Source organism: Mytilus edulis, chromosome 4, assembly GCF_963676685.1.
Source record: "Mytilus edulis chromosome 4, xbMytEdul2.2, whole genome shotgun sequence".
Classification (NCBI taxonomy): domain Eukaryota; kingdom Metazoa; phylum Mollusca; class Bivalvia; order Mytilida; family Mytilidae; genus Mytilus; species Mytilus edulis.
In genome coordinates, this window is record NC_092347.1 from 36,704,495 (window position 1) to 36,727,010 (window position 22,516).

Consider the following 22,516-nt stretch of genomic DNA (forward strand, 5'->3'; position numbering starts at 1 on the left):
TCTCCTAAATCAAAAAGAAATCCATGAATTACGTATCTAATTTTTTGTTGTTGTAATCAGCGATCCACGAATTTACGTATACCACGAAACGTCTTTTTTTCTCTATCCACGAAAATTGATACCCACGAAAATAAATGAATCCACAGTATGAAAACATATTTGAACACTACTAGTACTTATTTTTCTTCACATACTTCTTTTCAAGTGCTATTTTTCATGAAACAGCAGTATAATTCGCAGTGACAAACATAAATTGTACCAATACATTAGATAGTATAAAATTAAGTAGATGTGGTATTATTGGCAAAGTGAAAACTATCCACTAGTGAAACAAATGATGATAAAGGCAGTAACCATAATACATATGTCACCATAAGGCCTTGAATAGTAAGCAAAATTCCATACCACATACAAAGCTATAAAAGGACTTGAAATAACATATTTAAAAAATCCAAAAGAGAAAACTAACAGCCAGATTTGTGTACAAAACAACAAGCAAATAACAAATATATATGCAGCAACAAACAACAACCCCATAATTTCAAATTCCTGACAAGGTTAATTATTATTAAGATTAAAATTAATAGAGTGTATATTAATTTTGTATTTGTTTCAGAATGCCAGTTTAATAACCTGTATGTGTGGCTGGTTAGTTTGTATGATGAATGAACAGGAACATGACAGATTCCTAGAGGATTATGGGAAAACAATATGGAAGTGGAACATGAAACACCTCAATCATCTGATAGAAATCTACCTCAAACATAAGTGGAACAGAACTTTGATGACATGCTTTCATATATTTCTACCAGTAATTATGTTCACTGGCTTTTTATCTTATTTTTAAAATGTTAAGGGACATTTTCCTTTTATAAATCTTCAAAAAATATGTTTATTATTGTTTTTAATTGATTAGTGAAAATATCAAACTTGTACAAATACATGTATGTAAATTTGTTCTAAAGGAATAAATTAGTGTAAATTAGATCTCTGACTAAAGTTCCAAAAAACGTCTGCTAATTTAAGTGAGTAACCTCACACCTTCTGTCACTATGATTACTTGTCAAATGAAATCTGCAATCATAAAATAATTTACATAATCTTTGGAAAGTTTTTTTTTATCGAAATTCAACCAGGCAACGGGAAATTATGTTGACATTATTTTTATTTTAGGATTGCATCATACTAGCCTTTTTGAAGTTCTCTGCTGAATTGATAGACACGAGAGATCATACACTTTGTAGGAAACATCTACAAGAGTTCAAGGAAGCTGTTTCTATAGTATGCTGGATATTCTAGATTTTTATTTCAAAGATTATGCTGTTTTATTATACAATAATACAAGTTGAAAGTACTGATGAATTGGTGTTAATTTTACCTTATTGATTTAAAATTAGAGTAATAGTACATGAGCTACAGTACATTTACTTCAAACAACTTTTTTGTTTTATACTGGAATTTCTTTGGTTGAAATGGCATAAGAAAGTTTTGCTCTTTCATTTACTGTGGTTGTCTATTATCTTTATTTGAGTTATCAGTAGCCAAATATTTTAAGAAAATTGAAACAAAGTTGTGGTACTTTAACAAATATTGACAAAGGTAGATAACTTCATTTCAAAATATTCATCTTTTCTTTCCTGAATTGCTAAATATAATTCAAAATTTATATTTAAAGAGGACATTGCAATCTTCACCCTTCAGTGCTCACAACCATCATATAAACATGAGGAGTGAAAGAAAACATGAATTTCCATGATATTTAGTATAATCAATAACATTTGTTAACATATTATGTATTAACAGGCAGCCTCATCAGATGGAAATGATAATCAGCAGACGACAGTTTTACATGATTCTGATTGGATACAACAAACAACATACAAGATATTACTTCATCATTTTACACATACAACAAATCTGTATGACTTACATCAGCTTCTGAGAATTCTTGACACTGAAAGTGCTGTTTTGTTGTTTAAATTTGAAGGTAAATATTTCTTTAATTGTATTACTGTAGATTCATTTTTTTTGTTGGGTATCAAAAGACCACTTTTGGTTATGTCCTTCACTGGAAAAGTTTGTCAATATTATGCACTTTTGTGACATAATTTACCAGATAGAGGGGATCACATGTTCCCCTGCTCTATTAAAGTTCATCGAGCATCTTTGTGATCGTCATTATGCAGGATAAACTAGAAATCATATTTGTTCTATAAGTTTTTAATCACAATTCCCTACTGAAAGCAGTGATAAATATCTATTATATGAATTTAATTTATTATTTGCTAAATAATTCATGCAATATAGCATTATAACTTTTTCAACCAATCCCTCAAATTTTTCTGGTCTGACAGAGAAATTAATAGTTTTAGGTACTGCTTATTCTTATATATTTATATTTTTTTGTGTAAAAACCATGCATTTATTATTGTGTTTGTTGAACAATGTACAAAACTATGAGATAAGTTATTGTATGCTGCATCTAAAATATGGTATGAGACAACTTTCCATCAAAGACCAAATGACATAGAAATCCATATGAAACCCCCTATATAATAATACTGTGTTTTATTTGTTTAGTTCCTGATTTTGGAAAACTATCTAGACTTCTGAATATAGCAGTGAATAACCAGATATTAGATGTAAACTTTCCACAGCTGATATCATCTAAGGATCAATTTGATACAGAATGTCAACGAATTGTCAGGGTGATGATACAAAGGGGTTTCTTTCAGGCTGCCAGGGACTTGTCAACAGCAGCTAAACTTAATTCTGATCATGTGACCCTGTCTGAGGTTAGTTTGTATGGTTATGATGATATTGCTGTTAACAACATTTCACTCGTTTAAGAAAAGAAAAGTAACAGGGAAATAAGTATGGTGTAAATAAAACTAAGTTTCAATGTTTGTTAAAATTGCTATATTGCAATCTCTGTGTCCTTCAATTCCTTTAACAAAAGTTTTCAACATTTATTTTGGTAAAAAAATACTGAAATAGAGTGACTTTATATTTGGTCAGCAGCTTGGAGGTAATATGTTGTAAAATGTACTGATACTTTTTAATAAGTTGAATGATCTTAAATAAATTTTTCACTATTTTCTTCAACACTACTGAACAGAATGACTTCATATTGCAGCATGCAGAGCAGAAGTGAGAAAATGTGAGGTATGTGTGCTTTTCAGATCTACCACACAATAACTTCCTATTTTCAGACACTTTCAATTACGAGTAGGAGTATTCTTCTTGTTTATATTTTTGCAATATTTATTTGAAAACTTGTTTATAGGTGAGAAACAAGAAACAGCAACTACAGAAATCATCTGTTTGGAAGTCAGCAACGGCTAGAAATAAATTCTGGTTACAATGTTCAGAAATATTCAAGAAGAACAAGGCAGAAAGTATCATATCCCACTTTTACAAGGTATGTTACAAATAACTATTCAATACCTCTTAATAAATTGTAGCTAAATAGAAAATAGAAAATTTAGCAGCCTTTTTAGTTTTTGGTTGATAGATAGTAATAAATGATTTCGGGAATAATATAAATTTTATATAGCTTATTTTCTTACCAACTTCTTACAAATTCTTGGTTATTTGAAATAAGTTTAGTTAGGATTCATCAATATTCAAGTACTATTACGCGTTCAAAAAGATTTTAATTTCAAATTTTTATCTCAGTGACTGATTTAATATCTGCATATTTTTCAATACATTTTAGAATTATTATCCTACATAGAAAAATAATAATATATTTAGCTTTTTTTAATACAAAATTTCTTCATGGGAATTTATTTTTACTTAGATATGGGAATTTATTGAACATTTATTAATAAGTTCATTTTACAGAAATAATGTATATTAGCATGGATTTATTTAATGAAAAAATTATCTCCATGTTACGTAAGAAAGTATCAACACTGAAAAACATAAGAACAAATTGAAGCAGCAAAGTCGGTTATCAATGAATAGAAATCGCTATAATTTTTTAATGCATTCAATGAATGGTTGTTGTCTCTGACGCTTTCCCCATTTCCATTTTCCATTTTATTTTAACATTTTTAATTCATTTGTTATCTAGGAAGAAGCAGAAAAGATAGAAGACTTTTTAGAAAAGTCCTTCTTGTATCAACTATGTTTAGATCATTTAGAAAGTTGTAAAGATCCTCCACCATATGAAGAATTATATCGACAGATGTGGGTGTGTCGCATACAATATAAAACAAAACACAAGGTATTGTGTTATTTTAGAATTAGTGTAATTAAAATTTTATATATAAAGGAGTATATATCCTCATGTAAAGATCTAGATTATTTGCAAGGCTTTGGCTATACTTTTAATTAATTACTGATCCTTTTTTCCCAAAATGAAAGTCAGAAGTACTGATGATTTTGGATTCTTCTAGGTCTATTTAATTTTCATTCATAGATTAAAAATATATGTTAATCATCATGTTTACCTGTATAAGAATGATTTGTTTTTAGGATCAAATTAGTCAATCAAATGATTTACCTTGTTTCACTTTCAATGTTGACATACTTTTCCTTGAAATAATCAAACAGGAGAGCACGCACACAATTCATGTGTTATCCATCTCTAGCTAAGGGGTGAAATTGAAGTTCACATGAATATGGATTCAATGAGGTTGAATTAATCACTTGCAAGTGAATAATTCATCAACAATGCTACCTAGCTTATTTTGACAAAATTGGACCATACTGGCTGTTAATAGTAAATTATTATTCCACTATTTAATTTTCATTAATGTTTAAAATAAATCAAATTTTACATTATTTATGTATTTCATAGCTAGTGTCCTTTTAATTTGCAGTATAAGATGCATTAAAAAAAATAATCACATTTTCCCTTTCGGTTTTGTTAGATGATTATTTTTCCTAGTTATCTTAAGCACTGTTTAATACAACTGACATTTCAATTTTTAGCTCACCTGGCCTAAAAGGCCAAGTGAGCTTTTCTCATCACTTGGCGTCCGGCGTCCGTCGTCGTCCGTCGTCGTCCGTCGTCGTCCGTCGTCCGTCGTCGTCGTTAACTTTTACAAAAATCTTCTCCTCTGAAACTACTGGGCCAAATTAAACCAAACTTGGCCACAATCATCATTGGGGTATCTAGTTTAAAAAATGTGTCCGGTGACCCGGCCAACCATCCAAGATGGCCGCCATGGCTAAAAATAGAACATAGGGGTAAAATGCAGTTTTTGGCTTATAACTCAAAAACCAAAGCATTTAGAGCAAATCTGACATGGGGTAGAATTGTTAAACAGGTGAAGATCTATCTGCCCTGAAATTTTCAGATGAATCGGATAACCCGTTGTTGGGTTACTGCCCCTGAATTAGTAATTTTAAGGAAATTTTGCTGTTTTTGGTTATTATCTTGAATATTATTATAGATAGAGATAAACAGTAAACAGCAATAATGTTCAGCAAAGTAAGATTTACAAATAAGTCAACATGACTGAAATGGTCAGTTGACCCCTTTAGGAGTTATTGCTCTTTATAGTCAATTTTTAACCATTTTTCGTAAATCTTAGTAATATTTTACAAAAATCTTCTCCTCTGAAACTACTGGGCCAAATTAATCCAAACTTGGCCACAATCATCTTTTAGGTTAGTAGTTTGAAAAATGTGTCCGGTGACCCAGCCATCAAACCAAGATGGCCGCCATGGCTAAAAATAGAACATGGGGTAAAATGCAGTTTTTGGCTTATAACTCAAAACCCAAAGCATTTAGAGCAAATCTGACATGGGGTAAAATTGTTTATCAGTTCAAGATCTATCTGCCCTGAAATTTTCAGATGAATCGGGCAACCCGTTGTTGGGTTGCTGGCCCTGAATTAGTAATTTTAAGGAAATTTTGCTCTTTTTGGTTATTATCTTGAATATTATTATAGATAGAGATAAACTATAAACAGCAATAATGTTCACCAAAGTAAGATTTACAAATAAGTCAACATGACTGAAATGGTCAGTTGACCCCTTTAGGAGTTATTGCCCTTTATAGTCAATTTTTAACCATTTTTCGTAAATCTTAGTAATCTTTTACAAAAATCTTCTCCTCTGAAACTACTTGGCCAAATTAATCCAAACTTGGCCACAATCATCTTTTGGGTTAGTAGTTTGAAAAATGTGTCCGGTGACCCGGCCATCCAACCAAGATGGCCGCCATGGCTAAAAATAGAACATGGGGTAAAATGCAGTTTTTGGCTTATAACTCAAAACCCAAAGCATTTAGAGCAAATCTGACATGGAGTAAAATTGTTTATCAGGTCAACATTTATCTGCTCTGAAATTTTTAGATGAATCGGACAACCCGTTGTTGGGTTGCTGACCCTGGATTGTTAGTTTTAAGGAAATTTTGCTGTTTTTGGTCATTATCTTGAATATTATTATTGATAGAGATAAACTGTAAACAACAATAATGTTCAGCAAAGTAAGATTTACAAATAAGTCAACATGACCGAAATGGTCAATTGACCCCCTTAGGAGTTATTGTTCTTTATAGTCAATTTTTAACAATTTTCATAAAATTTGTAAATTTTTACTAACATTTTCCACTGAAACTAATGGGCCAAGTTCATTATAGATAGAGATAATTTTAAGCAGCAAGAATGTTCAGTAAAGTAAGATGTACAAACACATCACCATCACCAAAACACAATTTTGTCATGAATCCATCTGCTTCCTTTAATATTCACATAGACCAAGGTGAGCGACACAGGCTCTTTAGAGCCTCTAGTTATTGTAACCTCAACCAGGTGCACCACATATTCAACCGGTTTTAATACATGGCTTTGGTTGACAACGCAAAAGAAGTATATTGTATTAGAATTTAAATTTATTTCTATCTATAATCCGAACAAAAAATCAATATTACATTATATATCTCCATGAAAAATTATTACATAATTAAATGTTTTATTTTACCAAGGGTACCATGCCAACAATTCAATAATATATCATACATCTCCATACTATTTAATCTGTACTTAGGGTACTATGCCAACAGTTGAAGACATAGATGATGTTTTCCAAAGTACAGACACAATCAAACAACACCATAGTAAGAAAGACCTATTATATTTTGGTAAACTTCCACAAAAATCAGAAATAGATTCCAGTTTGAATATAAAGGTAAGTTTGTTAAAATTATCAATCGTAAACTATTCATTTAACATTGGAATTTGTATATTGTATAACTTGATAAACAACAACATAACAGTCCAGTCTTATCAAGATATGAATGTAATCCAACTCTATGAGAAACTGTCAATAGAAACTAACATTTTAATAGCATCAAGTTATGAATAGCATATGCAATTAATTTGATAAAATTGAAAATGGAAATATGGAATGTGTCAAAAAGACAACAACACAACCAAATAGCAAAAAACAGCCAAAAAATTCAGTAATGTTTGAAAAAATGAAAACTCCACTTTCTATATTTCATGCATTCAAATCGCTTATCTGCATTTACCTTGATTTAGCTTACTAACTTGTAATGTAAGGTATGTATATACTGGTATCCATTTACAGGAGGACACTGCTCTGAATGGGATTATGGAGGAACTATTAGAGAATGGACAAGTTTGTGAATGTTGTCATTTATCAGCAGAGTTTAAACATTACAATAGGAATCTAACTATAATTCTGGTAAGTTAAGTGCTGATCAATTTATTATATCAGTTGCCATATGTCCAGTTGCAAATATTTCTTGTAGTTTCAGTATGATATCAAATTGATAATTTATCAATGTTGTTTCAAATTGTAACAGCTTTGGAGAAATAAAAATTGAACCTAAAGAAAAATTAACTTTGATGTATTTTTAAAGTAAAATATACTAGAACACACCTGCGAAATCGCAGGCATTCAGAGCGTAGTTTAAAGTATCAGTATGTAAAGTGTTGTTGGAAGAATTTTGTTAAATACAGAAGTTCCCAATTTTTGGTTTTCTATCAATTTCAATATGAACATACATTTAGTATGTTATGAACATTTATTTAAGTAAGGAGCCTGTAATTCAGTGGTTGTCGTTTGTTTATGTGTTACATATTTGTTTTTCGTTCATTTTTTGTACATAAATAAGGCCGCTAGTTTTCTCGTTTGCATTGTTTTACATTGTCATTTCGAGACCTTTTGAAGCTGAGTATGAGGTATGGGCTTTGCTCTTTGTTGAAGGCCGTACGGTAACCTATAATTGTTAATTTCTGTGTCATTTTGGTTTCTTGTGGAGAGTTGTCTCAACATGGCAATCGTACCACATCTTCTTTTTTTTTTGTAATCAATGAATTTTGTAAAACATTTAATGACTGGAGAATTTCAGAAAAAGTATCAAAAGTTCACATGAATAATTTTAGCGCTTATCTGTATATTATGAACATTCATTACTATATAAATAAAGCGTATTTACTTTCAATTCTAAGTTTACTAATCCATCCATGGTGATCATTGATATAGTATACAGACCCTCTCTATTTAATAAACTCTGTGACTGCCGTGGATAGTAAACTTGAAAATGATAGCAGATAAAATTCTGAAAATACACTTTATTCGTAGTATATGTATGTTCAAGGTATACAGAAAAACGCAAACCGGAAGTCTAATCTGACTTAAAATTTCGTACAATGACGGGACAATACCCGGATGCCTTTTTTCTCGTTTTTCTCCTAAAATAACTCAATCTGAATAATCATATGAATGGATGACAAATGCGACTATGCACTGTACCTATAGGACACAGAGGCGTGTTGATTAATTTATTGTGGAAAGAAGAGAAGCGACACCAAAAATGAGGTCTTCTCGTTTAATAGTATAGAAACCCACAGATAGCTCCAATGGGATTATAGAGTTCATTCAAACTAGCTGCCTCTTATAATTGATCTGATATATAGTATATCATATAATTACCTTTGTTTTTATTATTACAGACATGTATCAGGTTAGCTTTAGGTGAGGTCAGTATTAGAGAGAATATGGACATGGATATGGTCAATCTAGTGAGTGGAGGTCCAGGAAAGTTACACAGAGCTTCTGTCTCAATGCCTGCAATGCTCACCAAATCTTCAAGCAGTGGTAATTAGTAGTTTTCTTATTTGAGCTTACAGTCAGATGACTTTCAAGTACTATTATTTTACTTTTAAAATCTCCAAAGTCAACAATGTAGATATATAGAGAAAAAACATACATTGTCTCGAAATATAATTTTTATTTATACAAGGCATAGAAACAGGTAGACAGTGAGGCTTTGCCCAACACTTCTATCCTGTTTAGAGATGAGTACAAACAAATTTATATTTCGAAAAAAAAAATTGATTATTTTGTATATGCTGCAGCATCTGTTACTGTTCTAAATTAAGTATTTAGTTTAAAAAAAAACCAATATTTTTTTAGATTGAATCGGACAACATTAAATATCAGGAATCTGTACGTTTTATTTACATCATAAATAAAACTATATGGAAACGCGTTGTCAACGTTATTAACAAGGCAATAAATGCTCAATGACTGTATATCACAAATGAACATGGAGTCAATGCAATTTGACTACACAAATAGCCTAGCTGCAGTATATTTTGTGTTGCAAGCACCAGTTTTGTCCTAATGTGTCTTTTGTCATACTCTGTAAAAAAATTAAATGTTTTCCTTAGTTAAAGCCATTACGCAATTTCAATTGATCAAATTTATCCATCTTTTTGGGCATCCAAGGTGAAACTTTACTTTTGAAATGTTAAACAAATCAACAATTCTGTTATTTCTATATATTCAAATTTGTCAATATCTTTTGTAGAACTTGATAGATTTTTTTTTTAAATAATTTTGATTTTTAGATTTAATGGTTCCTATGGGACCAGTAACATACAGCTGTTTTGGAATTGAGATGGAGAAGGTTGTTGTAACCATGGAAACTTTATGTTCTCACTGTAACCATGGAAACCAGTTTTGCAAGCAAATTATTAATTGTTTCATCATTTCTTTGGTATGTATAGTTTTACAGGACATTACGGTGAACATTTCTCATAATGATTCAACATTTTTAACATATTTTGATGTGAACATTTCTATAAGATTTGCAGAAGTTTCTAAAAATGACAATTAATAACACTAATTATTATTATCTTATATATAAAAAAGAAGATGTATTATGATAGCCAATGAGACAAATTTCCACAAGAGACCAAATGACAAAGAAATTAACAGCTTTAGGTCATCATACAGCCTTCAACAATGAGCAAAGTCTATACAGCATAGTCAAAGGCCTTGAAATCACATCTGTAAATTTCAATTCAAACAAGAAACTAACACCGTAATGATTGTAAAAAAATAGGAATAAAAAAAAAAATGTAACACAGCAACAAACGACACCCACTTAATTACAGGCTACTGACTTGGTACAGGCACATACATACAAAATGTGGCAGGGTTAAACATTTTACCAGGATCCAACCCTCCCCTAACCTGGATCAGTGCTGTTACAGTACAACATTAGAACATTATTTATAAAGTCAACAAACACATGATTTTCAGTTTTCTCGCTATTGAGGTATATTTTATTTTTTATAGGTACTAGCTACTAGTTATGAATCAGTTGTTAACAGTGAAGCATTTGATATTTTAAGATCTTTGTTGGAAACCAATTTTCCACATAAAGTAAAACTCGCAGCTGACTTCCTTAGTAATAGTTCACTGTCACCAGCAGAGGTAAGGGACATAATCAGAATAAACAAATTTATCCTTTGACAATTTATTTTACATAAATATATAAATAAATTACATAATGCTATAATACCTACTGTCAGAGGTCATTTTTATATTTTTTAAAACAATCTTGTAAATTTAATTATTTGTGTAATTATTTGCCTTTTAACCCTTAGACTGCTACGCGCGACTATTGTCGTTCCGATAAAGCAGTCCGCTACTGCTACGCGCGACTATAGTCGTTTCCGTACCTCGTTTGTTTACACAGTTACCATGGAATGGGTGGAGTCAATATTCATGAGATTGCGGCAGTTTGACTTGTATGGATTCTGATTGGTTAAAAATCTGCGTTCTTTCGAGTGTCTCTTGACTTTAAATCAGGAATAAGAGATAAAACCGACAGTGAAAATTTTTGATGAAAAAAGTGACAAAATGGTGGATATTATTTGGTGAAATGGCCAACACGTTCAGAAGTATTTCAATAATAACGATTTAACAGCGGCGGCCGATTAAAAAGGATTTGGACGAGAACAGAAGATATAATAGATGGAAATAGAAACATTCTATCAAAACTGCGATAAGAGGACTTTTAAAGCGAGAACCACGGGGATTCCCAGACCTTGTTCAAAATGGATGACATGATACAGGATTTGCGATGTTTATCATTTCGCCTTTCAAATGTGAATCAATATTGACTGACATTGATAGATCCGAAATTTACGTTTGTCAAGATTATTTATTGATGGAAGCTATAACAATGAACTTGTCGTATAAATATATTTGTACATGGAAGTAAAAGTCGGCGCAGTGAAAGTCGGAGAAAAATACCGGAAAATATTTGCAGAAAAAAGGCTGTTGGTCCGAGAAGAAACTTTTTTTTATCTGATAATCACAATGGAACTGGTTCTTAAAATGAGATTTTTAACTATATAGGTTGAATTCTGAAGTCATGTATACTTTTACATTGATGGATTCGTTAATAAAACATGAAAAAAATAAGTTTACCTTTGTTTACCTCTATTTGCACCTGTACAGGTAAAAAATTACCAGAGACTCACACAAAAATAAAATAAATAAAAAATACAGAATCTAACAATACTTTTTTATATAACTTTTATTGATAAATATTCAATATTTACAAAGATACAGCAATTGTAAGTGAACATGTTTATTTCATCAGTGATTAAAATTTTATTCAGCAATACACAAAAGTACAATAGAAATGAATGCAGCAGTCTAAGGGTTAAATTTGCTTACATCTTCAAGATTGTGGTATAATACATTATATTATATTTTGAATACTAAGTTATTTTGTTTAATACATTTTTATGCATACTGAAGTTTTGTTAATTTTCAGCTGGATTTTCAGTTTTTAGTCATTTTTAATTTTCTCGGAAAAATTCCAAAGTTGTAGGAAGGTATCTTTTTACTAAATGTGGTGCTCTACATTAAGGATGCTTCTGGAAATTGATTAAGATACAGCATTCCAAAAATATCTAGAAAATAAGATGCTCATCTCCAATGAATATATAAACATTCTAAAAAGTTTGAAAGCTCTGTTGTATTAACTTGTTGAATATTTGATTTCACAAATCAAGTATCCTGCCCATACATCATGGCAAGGTAGAAATTCACCATATTAGCCAGATTTGTTTTTGGAAACCAAGCCATAAATTAAGTGAATTAAAATTATTATAATAAATTTTAATATTAGCGGCAAATAAGCTTTATACATTCATAGAAGATGAATACATATGAATGATACCATATTTTGTTATCTTTTAAAGGTTGCTGGGTTCCTGTCAGAATCATTTGTGACATCCTATAAAGTAAAACATGGCCTAATTGCAGTAAAAGGTAAATATTGTGTGTAGTGCTCTTGACATGTTGTATATCTGCATAGTCTGGCTTCTTTTGTTTTAACAATAAATTGTTTCTTGATGAATATAGAGGATGGTCAAGATGAATCAAGGTAAAATGTCAAAGGTTTTGAGCAAGTATGTATATATGTAGATCCCTCCGTTAATCGGAGCACCCCTTGGGAACTGTGAGATTACAGTAGAATTCCACTTCATGGTACTACAATCTGTCTTATAATATCTATATATATATTAAATGTAATAAGACATTTGTAGTAACCATGAAATATGAACCTAACCTTTCAGGTACTAATTTCTTAATTGCTAAAATGTCCAATTTAAGGTTTTGAATTATCTCTCTTCAAATATTATTTTTGTGTGTGTGTTATAGTGATTTCTTCACATCCAAATCTAAAAGACTGCATTCATTTAGTTTATTAAATAGGTTTTTGTGAAGTTTTAAAGGGAGATAAGAATTTAATATAAAAAAGGGTGGAAGACTCATCATAGATTATCTCCCATTGAAACTTTTCGACAACATATTTTAAATTTAAATGATTTACTGAATATTACATATCTTAATTTACATTGGTGTTTTTTTTTTTTTTTAAAGAATTATCAAAAGATGTAGTATGAAAACTAAATTTGGACATCAATTCTTAATTCACTTCTTGCAATGAATATGTATAGAAATTATAAGCAGTAGTAACCATGAAGTAGAAATGAACGGGAGATGATTTACATGTCTGAATTTCCAACCACAATATTTTGTGCATTATTTTGCAAAACAGGTCATTGAAAAAGGGTCATTAAGGTAGGGAATGTGTGCAAGAGGTTGACACATCAATTATTAAGGGGTTAACACATTGATCATTAATAAGCTATATTTGGTGCAAACTGTTGAAGAAAATTATATAGGAATCACTAAAAAGACTAGTTGTTGTGTGTCATTGGTTTAGTTAGGTATATACGAAAAAGATGTTTTCTCAAATATTCATTTACACAGCTTAAAACCTCTATTAACTTAAGAAACTTAATGTAGAAAAAATAATCCAACAAGACCAGATTTCCAAATAAGTCATCTTGTAAGTGTTCTTGCTAAATATCTGATAACTGTGTTTGTTTTTTCTACATTTGCTAGAGGTATAGGGGAGGTTTGACATCTCAAACAACATGCTTAACCCTGCTAGAGGTATAGGGGAGGTTTGACATCTCAAACAACAAGCTTAACGCTGCTAGAGGTATAGGGGAGGTTTGACATCTCAAACAACATGCTTAACCCTGCTAGAGGTATAGGGGAGGTTTGACATCTCAAACAAAATGCTTAACCCTGCCACATTTTTGCATCTGACCCAATAATGCAAAAGCCTCTGGTCTTTGTTAGTCTTTTTACGATTTTTACATTGAGATGACCTTGAGGTCATTCTGATGTATTGCTATAGCCTAAATTTCCATTATGCAAATTAGTTTTGGGTTTTCAACCGATCTATAAAAATTATAAATCCGCGGATATTATCTAGTGCAAAATAACATTCCTTATCGCATGTTTTAACTTCATTTTTTCAATGGATACTCCTACAAATATTTTTTTATGCCCCACCTACGATAGTAGAGGGGCATTATGTTTTCTGGTCTGTGCGTCCGTCCGTCCGTCCGTTCGTTCGTCCCTCCGTCCGTCCGTCTGTCCCGCTTCAGGTTAAAGTTTTTGGTCAAGGTAGTTTTTGATGAAGTTTAAGTCCAATCGACTTCAAACTTAGTACACACGTCCCCTATGATATGATCTTTCTAATTTTAATGCCAAATTAGAGTTTTTACCCCAATTTCACGGTCCACTGAACATGGAAAATGATAGTGCGAGTGGGGCATTCGTGTACTGAGGACACATTCTTGTTTAAAACACAAATTAATAATATGAAAATGTTATGTCGTTTGATATATATATAAAAGTAAAAAATCATTAATAATATCTATGCACACGTACTGAAAAATTGTGTTAAAGCTTGCAAAAGAATATCTCAAGAATGTTTTGAGACACTCCCGGTAAGGACCGGTAACTCTGTAATTGTTTTGCGGGAAAATTTGAATGGCTTCTCATATCCAATCTTTTAGAAAATTGTTTTTTTTACAGAAGAGTGTCCACCACGCACTTGCACTGCACTATTACTAGAATAGTAGAATAGAATGATATACAAATGGATGAAAATTATATATACATGTAACTGTTATATTAATATAATATATAACAACAAACCAGTGTATACTATTATATTAGTATAATAGTCCCAGGTATACTGATTTTTATCACTACAATATGATATATATTATGGTGCGGTTGAATTTCCTGTCATTAATTCATCATCTATGCACAAACTTGTCTCAGAAAAAAATATATCTCTGTACATTAACCTCAGTTTCAGGTATAGAGATGTGATCTTTTTCTGTGACATGTGCTTTTGACCATCCACAAGAACTTGCAGTCATCTGATGTTCAGTACTTCAGTACTTCGATTAATTTTAGTTTCTTTTATATATTTTGGAGTTTATCATGACATCTATTTTCAGTGAACTAGTACACATTTTTGTTTATGAACCAGCTGAAGTAAGCCTCCAGGTGCAGGATTGTCTTGCTGTATTGAAGACCCCTGGGGTCCTTCGGCTGTTTTCCTCTCTTTGGTCAGGTTGTTGTCTCCTTGACACATTCCCCATTTTCATTCTCAATTTTATAATAAATTGATTAAAACATAAAAACCAAAAAATGATCAGCAAGATGATATCTACAAATATGACTTCTGGCCAAAAAATCAGTTCACCTCTAATTTGAGTTGTTGCTCTTTAATAAAGGTTTTTACCCATTTTTAGGTTTCTGCTTGTTACTCAGAAAACTTTTATGGGTAGATTATTATTAAAGTAAGCCACTATAAGAAGGAAAATTGATCAGCTAGTCTAGATCTATGTCGACATAGCTAAAATCGTCATTTCTTGCACTTTAAGGGGCCAATAGCAGCATGATTTAAGTAGACTAACAACATTAAATGTATAACTAGCCTGCCAAGACTAAAATTGTTGATTTAAAAACTGCACATGGCAGGTGGTCCAAGTAAACAGTTATTTTGTAGTGAATTTCTTTTAGACAATAAATTGAAATAAAAAAAAATCCCACCTGCGCCTTCTCAATTATATTTTTGCAGTATTTTGTACTATTTTTGATGCAAATTATATCAAAATTATAGAAAACTTCATCGGCTCTAACTCAAACTATGGACAATTTCATCTACAGGGGGTCTTGAAATCTTTTGACAGCTTCCGAAATGCTTATTTTTAACTTTTTTTAGCTGGACCAAATCACTTCTTTACATTAAAATTCACGAATCAAATTTGTTTACAGTGTAAATTTTATCCCCCTACTTGCTATTTGAGGCATAAAACATGAAGAAATAAATTTGGAAGGTGTATAAAAAAGATTGGCAAGTAACACACTGTCTGCACTAGGGACTATATTTGTGGACAACGAAAATCAAGGGACGATAACTGTGTACTCGGACCAGGTGCAGTTGACTCATATCTTAATTGATGAGGATTTTCAGTTTTCCTACCAAAGGTTGTGCTTTTCTCTAGGCACTCTGGGTTCTCCACCAATAAAAACTGACCACCAAGAAATAGCCTTAGTTCTAGATCTGAAAGTAGTGTTAAACACCAATCGATCAATCTTACTTCATAATGACAATTTTCACCAATATTTTACATTTTTATGCCCCACCTACGATAGTAGAGGGGCATTATGTTTTCTGGTCTGTGCGTCCTTCCGTTCGTCCGTCCGTCTTTCCGTCCGTTCGTCCCACTTCAGGTTAAAGTTTTTGGTCAAGGTAGTTTTTGATGAAGCTGAAGTCCAATCAACTTGAAACTTAGTACACATGATCCTTATGATATGATCTTTCATATTTTTAAACTAAATTAGACTTTTGACCCCATTTTCATGGTCCACTGAACATAGAAATTAAAAGTGTGAGTTTCAGGTTAAAGTTTTAGGTCAAGGTAGTTTTTGATGAAGTTAAAGTCCAATCAACTTGAAACTTAGTACACATGTTCCTTATTAGTTGATCTTTTTACTTTTAAGGCCAAATTAGATTTTTTACCCAATTTCACGGTACAGTGAACATGGAAAATGATAATTCAAGTGGGGCATCCATGTATTTTGGACACATTCTTGTTGCTTGTTATCCTAAAAACTATAAAAGATAGACACTTTAAATTACAAAAATGTTCAGCAAGACAAGATCCACAAATAAGAAAATTTTACACTCTTTATAGGAGTGATTGCCTATAAATGAATTTTTTTTTTATTTTTTTTTTTGGGGGTGTTTTTAATAGAAAAAATGATCAGCAGTACCACATCAACAAAAAGAGATTATGGCACCCACAGTCAGAGATCAAAATACTTAATTTTATATTTCAAGAACAAAATTTATACTTTAGTATTGTGAAAAGTTTTATCAGCCTAGTCTCATCCTTTTTTGTTTCATTCGAATTCAGAAACATTTTTCTGCTTAATTAATAGATCTTAATCATTATAATAATTGCAATTATAGTAATTAAACTCTGTTCATAAACAAAAGAGGTCTTCAAAAAAGATAGCGCCTGATTTTGGTTGCACTAGAATTAGTATTGTCTTAAATATTTCCATGTAATTTTTAGTGCTGAAATTTCGAAATTATACATAGTTTTATGATTATTTCAGATTTGTGACAATATATAAAATTTACCATGTGATACATGTATAACTTTTGAAAAAAATGAAGATTTTATAATTATACATATATGATATAAAACTTGCATGCAAATTTCAAAAATATTGTTTTTGTACTTGAAAAACTAGTTACTCCTTTAAATGATAATTTCCTCCTCCACATTTAAGACGTCAACTAATTTACATGATTTGATCAAGTTTGCCAAGTGCAGACGTTTGTTAGGTGACAACAGTTTAATAACCAAACATCTAGAATGTAGATTTGGTTTTATGTTTTAAACGATTTTGATGAGGATCTAAACAATAGATTTATGTTGTCTTATCTCCTGAACATGTAATATCCATCAATATATAATGTTCAGTTCTAATGTGCTTTGGCTTTTATTCGCTCATGACAATAGTGTGAAAGTAATTTTCGTTTGAAAATTGTGTCATCGAATGTGTTTTGATTATTTATTTTGATGAAGTACCATTTCATTGATATCAGAATATTTCGTCCCTCGGAGAGTTCTCAACACGTCTCCGATTTAATGGTCTTCCATTTACATAACAGAAATTGCTCGTAATAATTTCGTAGAAAAATTTGTAACACCTATTCAAATCTTACGAGAATCTTGCATCATCTTAACTGGCAAGTTTTATTACGGTTCTGAAGAAATATTTATCAGTATAATGAAATGGGTCACAACATCTTTGTATTATCTTGAATATTGATATTCAGTATTCAAAAATGGATTCACAATTTATTGCTATCGGCCTTTATTGTCGGCACTATCAATTAAAGTCCTAATGGAATTTGGCACTTTTATTGAGATGTCTGCATTTGTTAAATGCATGCTCATCAATTCATCATTTTTCTATTATGTTTGTAATAAAATGGACATCTCAGATTCATTAACTTGATATCTCGATTATTTGTGGCACAAGTTTGTCACCTCCTTATCCAAATGACTATTATAGCTCATATTTTTGTGTGAAACAGTAAAAATATAATGTCCAGAAAATTAAATGTCTGATAGATAAATTGTTCAATTATAATGGAAGTAAGCATTAAATCTTTTTTGGAGAGATATTGAAAAACTATATCTTGTTTTCTGTTGACTTCAAATCCTTATTTTATCGTAAAGAAATTCATCATGTTCCTTTGAAAGAGTTGTTGTGATGCTGACCTAGAATAGTTTTAATACCAAACATGATGTGAATTTTGATAAATGTAATTTAGAATTGTCCATTATAATAAAATAAATTGGCAATTATAATAAAGGAAATAAGATAAATAATCTTAAAGAGAGTCAGACAATTTAAAATTGAATTAGATAGAGCCAGAAGTATAAAAATGTGTACTTGAAAATGTGAGCAGATCGTTTTTGATAAAAAAAAATTAAACTGTGTCAAATTGTACACAGAATGGTTAACAAACTATATTTACTGTAAATTCAGAAATATATGCATACATGATTTTATATTATCATATGTAACCTTGACCACTGGCAAAAATGCATAACCTTATTAATGCAATTGAAAAATCATTACTGAATTTTATTATAGCGAATCTGTTACTGTTGCATTTTTCGCATTGATCAAAACATTGAAACAGTGTTGAACTTGCTATAGCAATGTCCAGTCTCTGTAGACTTGAGAAAAGATTAATTTTGATTAGAATATTACTGAGGGATTTAACAAACAAAAATTATATCATGTAAATGCAAGTGATGAAGAAAACAAATTTAAAGAGAGGCTGAATATATGTAAATGTGACAGCAACCCAATAGAAAAAAACACCTTAAATATGTATCTTAAAGTGTAAATCGTAAAACTCATTAAGAGGGACAATGGATATTTTCAGGACATCATGAGTCGTCCTTTATCTTTGTAGGAACTCAAGATTTACACTAACTGGGTCTAAGCTACTTATGATTAATTTTGTGGTAAAGTAATTTTGATCTTTCAGCAATTGAGGATTAAGTGTTGTTTTTCCCCAGCAATTTAAGATGACACCCTCTCCTACACCCTTCTATAAATGATAAAATCCTTATGGCTGAAACATCTCAAAATGTGAATGTGTGTTGAAAAATGCAAATTTTGAAAACATAGGAGATGATACTTATAAAATATTTATTTTACTGTCATTAATTTGATCTTATAGAAAATCTGTTGTGTTAAGCTTTTGAGATATTGGTGAAAAAATATATAATATTGTTATGTTTCATTTTTACGCAATTTTGATGATGCTCTAAACCAAAGATTAACATTGTTTCAATTAGATCTGTTGAATATATATTCTTTCCGTCAAAAGTTGCAGTGGGGAAAAACTCATCAAAGATACAAGGCTTATAATTCTGTGTAACAGACATGCATTTTCTCTACAAAAGACTCATTTATGACACTCAAAAAATGTTAATAGGCCAAATAAATTATGAAGTTCAAGAACATGGAAGATCCAAAATTTTGACAGATGTAGCCGAAAAGCATGAATTTCATTACAAAATTGTTTGTTTCCACCAGGAATTAAACCCGGGACCTCTGTGTTACAAGGCACGATGTTAACGGACTGAGCTAAAGAAGTACTTCTCTAGCTCAACTGCTTTCGGCTGGCTAAGTATCTACAACATTTACCAAGGGAAGCAATCCAATCACAAAGGAATGAATCATCAATATGAATTCCTGTGATAAATGTCAATTCTGTCTGCTATACTAAAATGTTCAAGTCCTAATTGGTATCAATATCTCAATGTTTAAGTTAGGAAATATTACACTAAACTAAAGTTTTAGCAGAAGAACGGATGTCACAATTATAATGCATGATAATTAATCATACTTCCAACTCAAACAGACTGATAATTAACATTAGTTAAGCAGACTTAATTTTATGAGAACTTCATGTTTGATTTTAGATAAAAGAGAACTAATCTTTAATGAGTCCATTGGTGTGGTTACACAGTTTATAAAGTTATGTCCTGATCCCTCCCTCCTGGGTGATAGACTATTAGATGCTGTTACATCATTGTCAGTGGATCAAGACTTAATGTCACCAAAAGGTTAGTTATCTCATTTAAATCTTGTTTTAATTCATAAGTGAAAACCCACCATGTCTGATTTAAAAAAAACTTGTTTTAATTATTTTTTAAATTTTGAATTATATAAATATACATGCTTTTCTTGTCTGATTTTTTCACATGTACTGTAAATTCAGAAATTATTGCAAAATTTATATTAATGTGAATAATTGCGACTGGGTGAATATCGCAATAATTAGAACTAGCATTCTGATATCGGATGCATATATCTGTATGTAGATTTACCTGAAATCACAATAAATTATCTTGCATTTTTTTATATTTTTCCAAAATCGCATTAGTTTCTGAATTTACTGTAGTAACTTATCCACCATTTTCTACATTTGAAAATGCCTGTACCAAGTCAGGAATATGACAGTTCTTGTCCATTCGTTTTTGATGCATTTTGTTATTTGATTTTGCCATGTAATTAAGGACTTTCCGAATTGATTTTCCTCTAAGTTCAGTATTTTTGTGATTTTACTTCTTATCATTGTACTCTGCTTATAAAAGATGTCTTGATGTTTCACTTATGTTAAAGTTTACCAAAAAATTCTAGCTGTCAGACAATGTAAAAAAATGCAGAGTTTTTTAATTTTTTTTTTACTTTCAGTACTAGCCATGCAGACAGACTTGTTAATACTAGCCCACTCCTGTCATACAGTGGCATGTAATATGGAAGGTATATCTAATGTTTTACGTGCAGCAAGGGCTATGACAGCATGTTTACAGTCAACACAGCAGTTCTCTCTCATGGTAAGAAATGTATGGATCGATTCCAAAAATCACAGCTCAAGAACTAAGGTTTCAATTCCTTCAGAGAAAATTTATCTTAGATGGGTTTGACTACTAGGCAGTATGGGCTATGCTCATTGTTGAAGGCCATACAATGACTTATAGTTGTAAATTTTTGTGTCATTTGGTCTCTTGTGGAAAATTGTCTTATTGGCAATCATACCACATCTTCTATTTTATATTGGCTATTACTTTAATGTCCTTTTTTGCCATATAGCTCTTCAACTGTGTCAGTTCTTATACATCCTTGGTGAAATGCTTGGAGTGTTCATGTTGAAGGTAAATCTCAAAAAAAAATGCTTTGGATGCATGAGGTTTATATAGTGTTATATTCATTTTCATGTAAGTTTATTATAGAGAAGAACACATTAATTGGACAAAAACTTTTCTGATATTTAAATTAGACCAGGTTGATGACAGTTCATGCCAATTACAAAAATGAAAATAATATATTTCTATAGAGAACAGGATATCTGTTTTCTTCTTTCTATTTCAAAGCACAGTAAGGATAATATTTAAATATATCATTTGTTTAGATTAGTTGTTTGTGGAATTTCAGCATGTGTATGAACTTAAAAAAATATGAGATGTGTTGTGATTACCTCAACAAAAACATTTCTCAATTGCAAAATGGAGTGAATCTCATATGCACAGATCATCTGTTTTAGATTTTCATACATACTAGATTACAAGATCATGACTTCTCTATTTGAATATGAAAATTCATAAATGTTGTATGATTGCCAATTACACAAGTTTTTGCCCACAAGATGAACACAAATAATTCTTTCTTGTTAATCTTTGCTTGTAATGCTTTACAGAGCTGAGTTAAAAAGAAAGGCTTTAATTTGTAAGCTTTATGACTGTCTCATAGCAAATCTTCCAATATTGCTTTATATATATGTTTTTTTTGGAACTGATAGCTCATTATGCTTTTTTAATTTTTTTCAGGTACAATTACTGACAGGTATTGGCAGATTTGGTGAAATGACCTACATATTTGATAGCATAAAACAGAATGAGCGGTTTGAGCTATTATTGAAGAAAGGAATAGACAGGGTAGGTTTTATGATTTTATATCTTTGGCGGTTTTTCTCCTTATTAGAGAGTGATTAGTTCATTATTTTCATACACGACACTGTAATTAGATCTTTGAATATTGTTTTTATCTGTATGGATATTGATTTTATATAAATAAATTAAAAAAAAAAACTTGAATATTATTATACAATATGTTGCTACCTATATTTTGGCAGTGGTATGTCACGTTTTTTTCAGACTGTTAGTGACATATTTACACTAAATCCATTGGATGTATAATGATTGATATTTTATTCTTAGATACTTGCTTTTTT

General features: G+C 30.8%; 1 protein-coding gene across 2 annotated transcripts in view; it reads left to right on the forward strand.

Moving 5' to 3' along the window:
- LOC139519622 (spatacsin-like) overlaps nucleotides 1–22,516 on the forward strand; it is a 64,879-nt gene that overhangs the window by 36,455 nt on the left and 5,908 nt on the right. For both annotated transcript variants that reach the window (XM_071311816.1, XM_071311817.1), the window contains 15 exons: nucleotides 617–811; nucleotides 1,174–1,281; nucleotides 1,804–1,987; nucleotides 2,581–2,795; nucleotides 3,287–3,421; nucleotides 4,079–4,231; nucleotides 7,006–7,146; nucleotides 7,549–7,665; nucleotides 8,940–9,084; nucleotides 9,840–9,988; nucleotides 10,573–10,710; nucleotides 12,495–12,564; nucleotides 20,205–20,348; nucleotides 20,980–21,122; nucleotides 22,113–22,220. In XM_071311816.1, coding sequence (XP_071167917.1) covers nucleotides 617–811; nucleotides 1,174–1,281; nucleotides 1,804–1,987; nucleotides 2,581–2,795; nucleotides 3,287–3,421; nucleotides 4,079–4,231; nucleotides 7,006–7,146; nucleotides 7,549–7,665; nucleotides 8,940–9,084; nucleotides 9,840–9,988; nucleotides 10,573–10,710; nucleotides 12,495–12,564; nucleotides 20,205–20,348; nucleotides 20,980–21,122; nucleotides 22,113–22,220 — 2,145 coding nt within the window. The remainder of the gene's footprint in view (nucleotides 1–616; nucleotides 812–1,173; nucleotides 1,282–1,803; nucleotides 1,988–2,580; nucleotides 2,796–3,286; nucleotides 3,422–4,078; nucleotides 4,232–7,005; nucleotides 7,147–7,548; nucleotides 7,666–8,939; nucleotides 9,085–9,839; nucleotides 9,989–10,572; nucleotides 10,711–12,494; nucleotides 12,565–20,204; nucleotides 20,349–20,979; nucleotides 21,123–22,112; nucleotides 22,221–22,516) is intronic.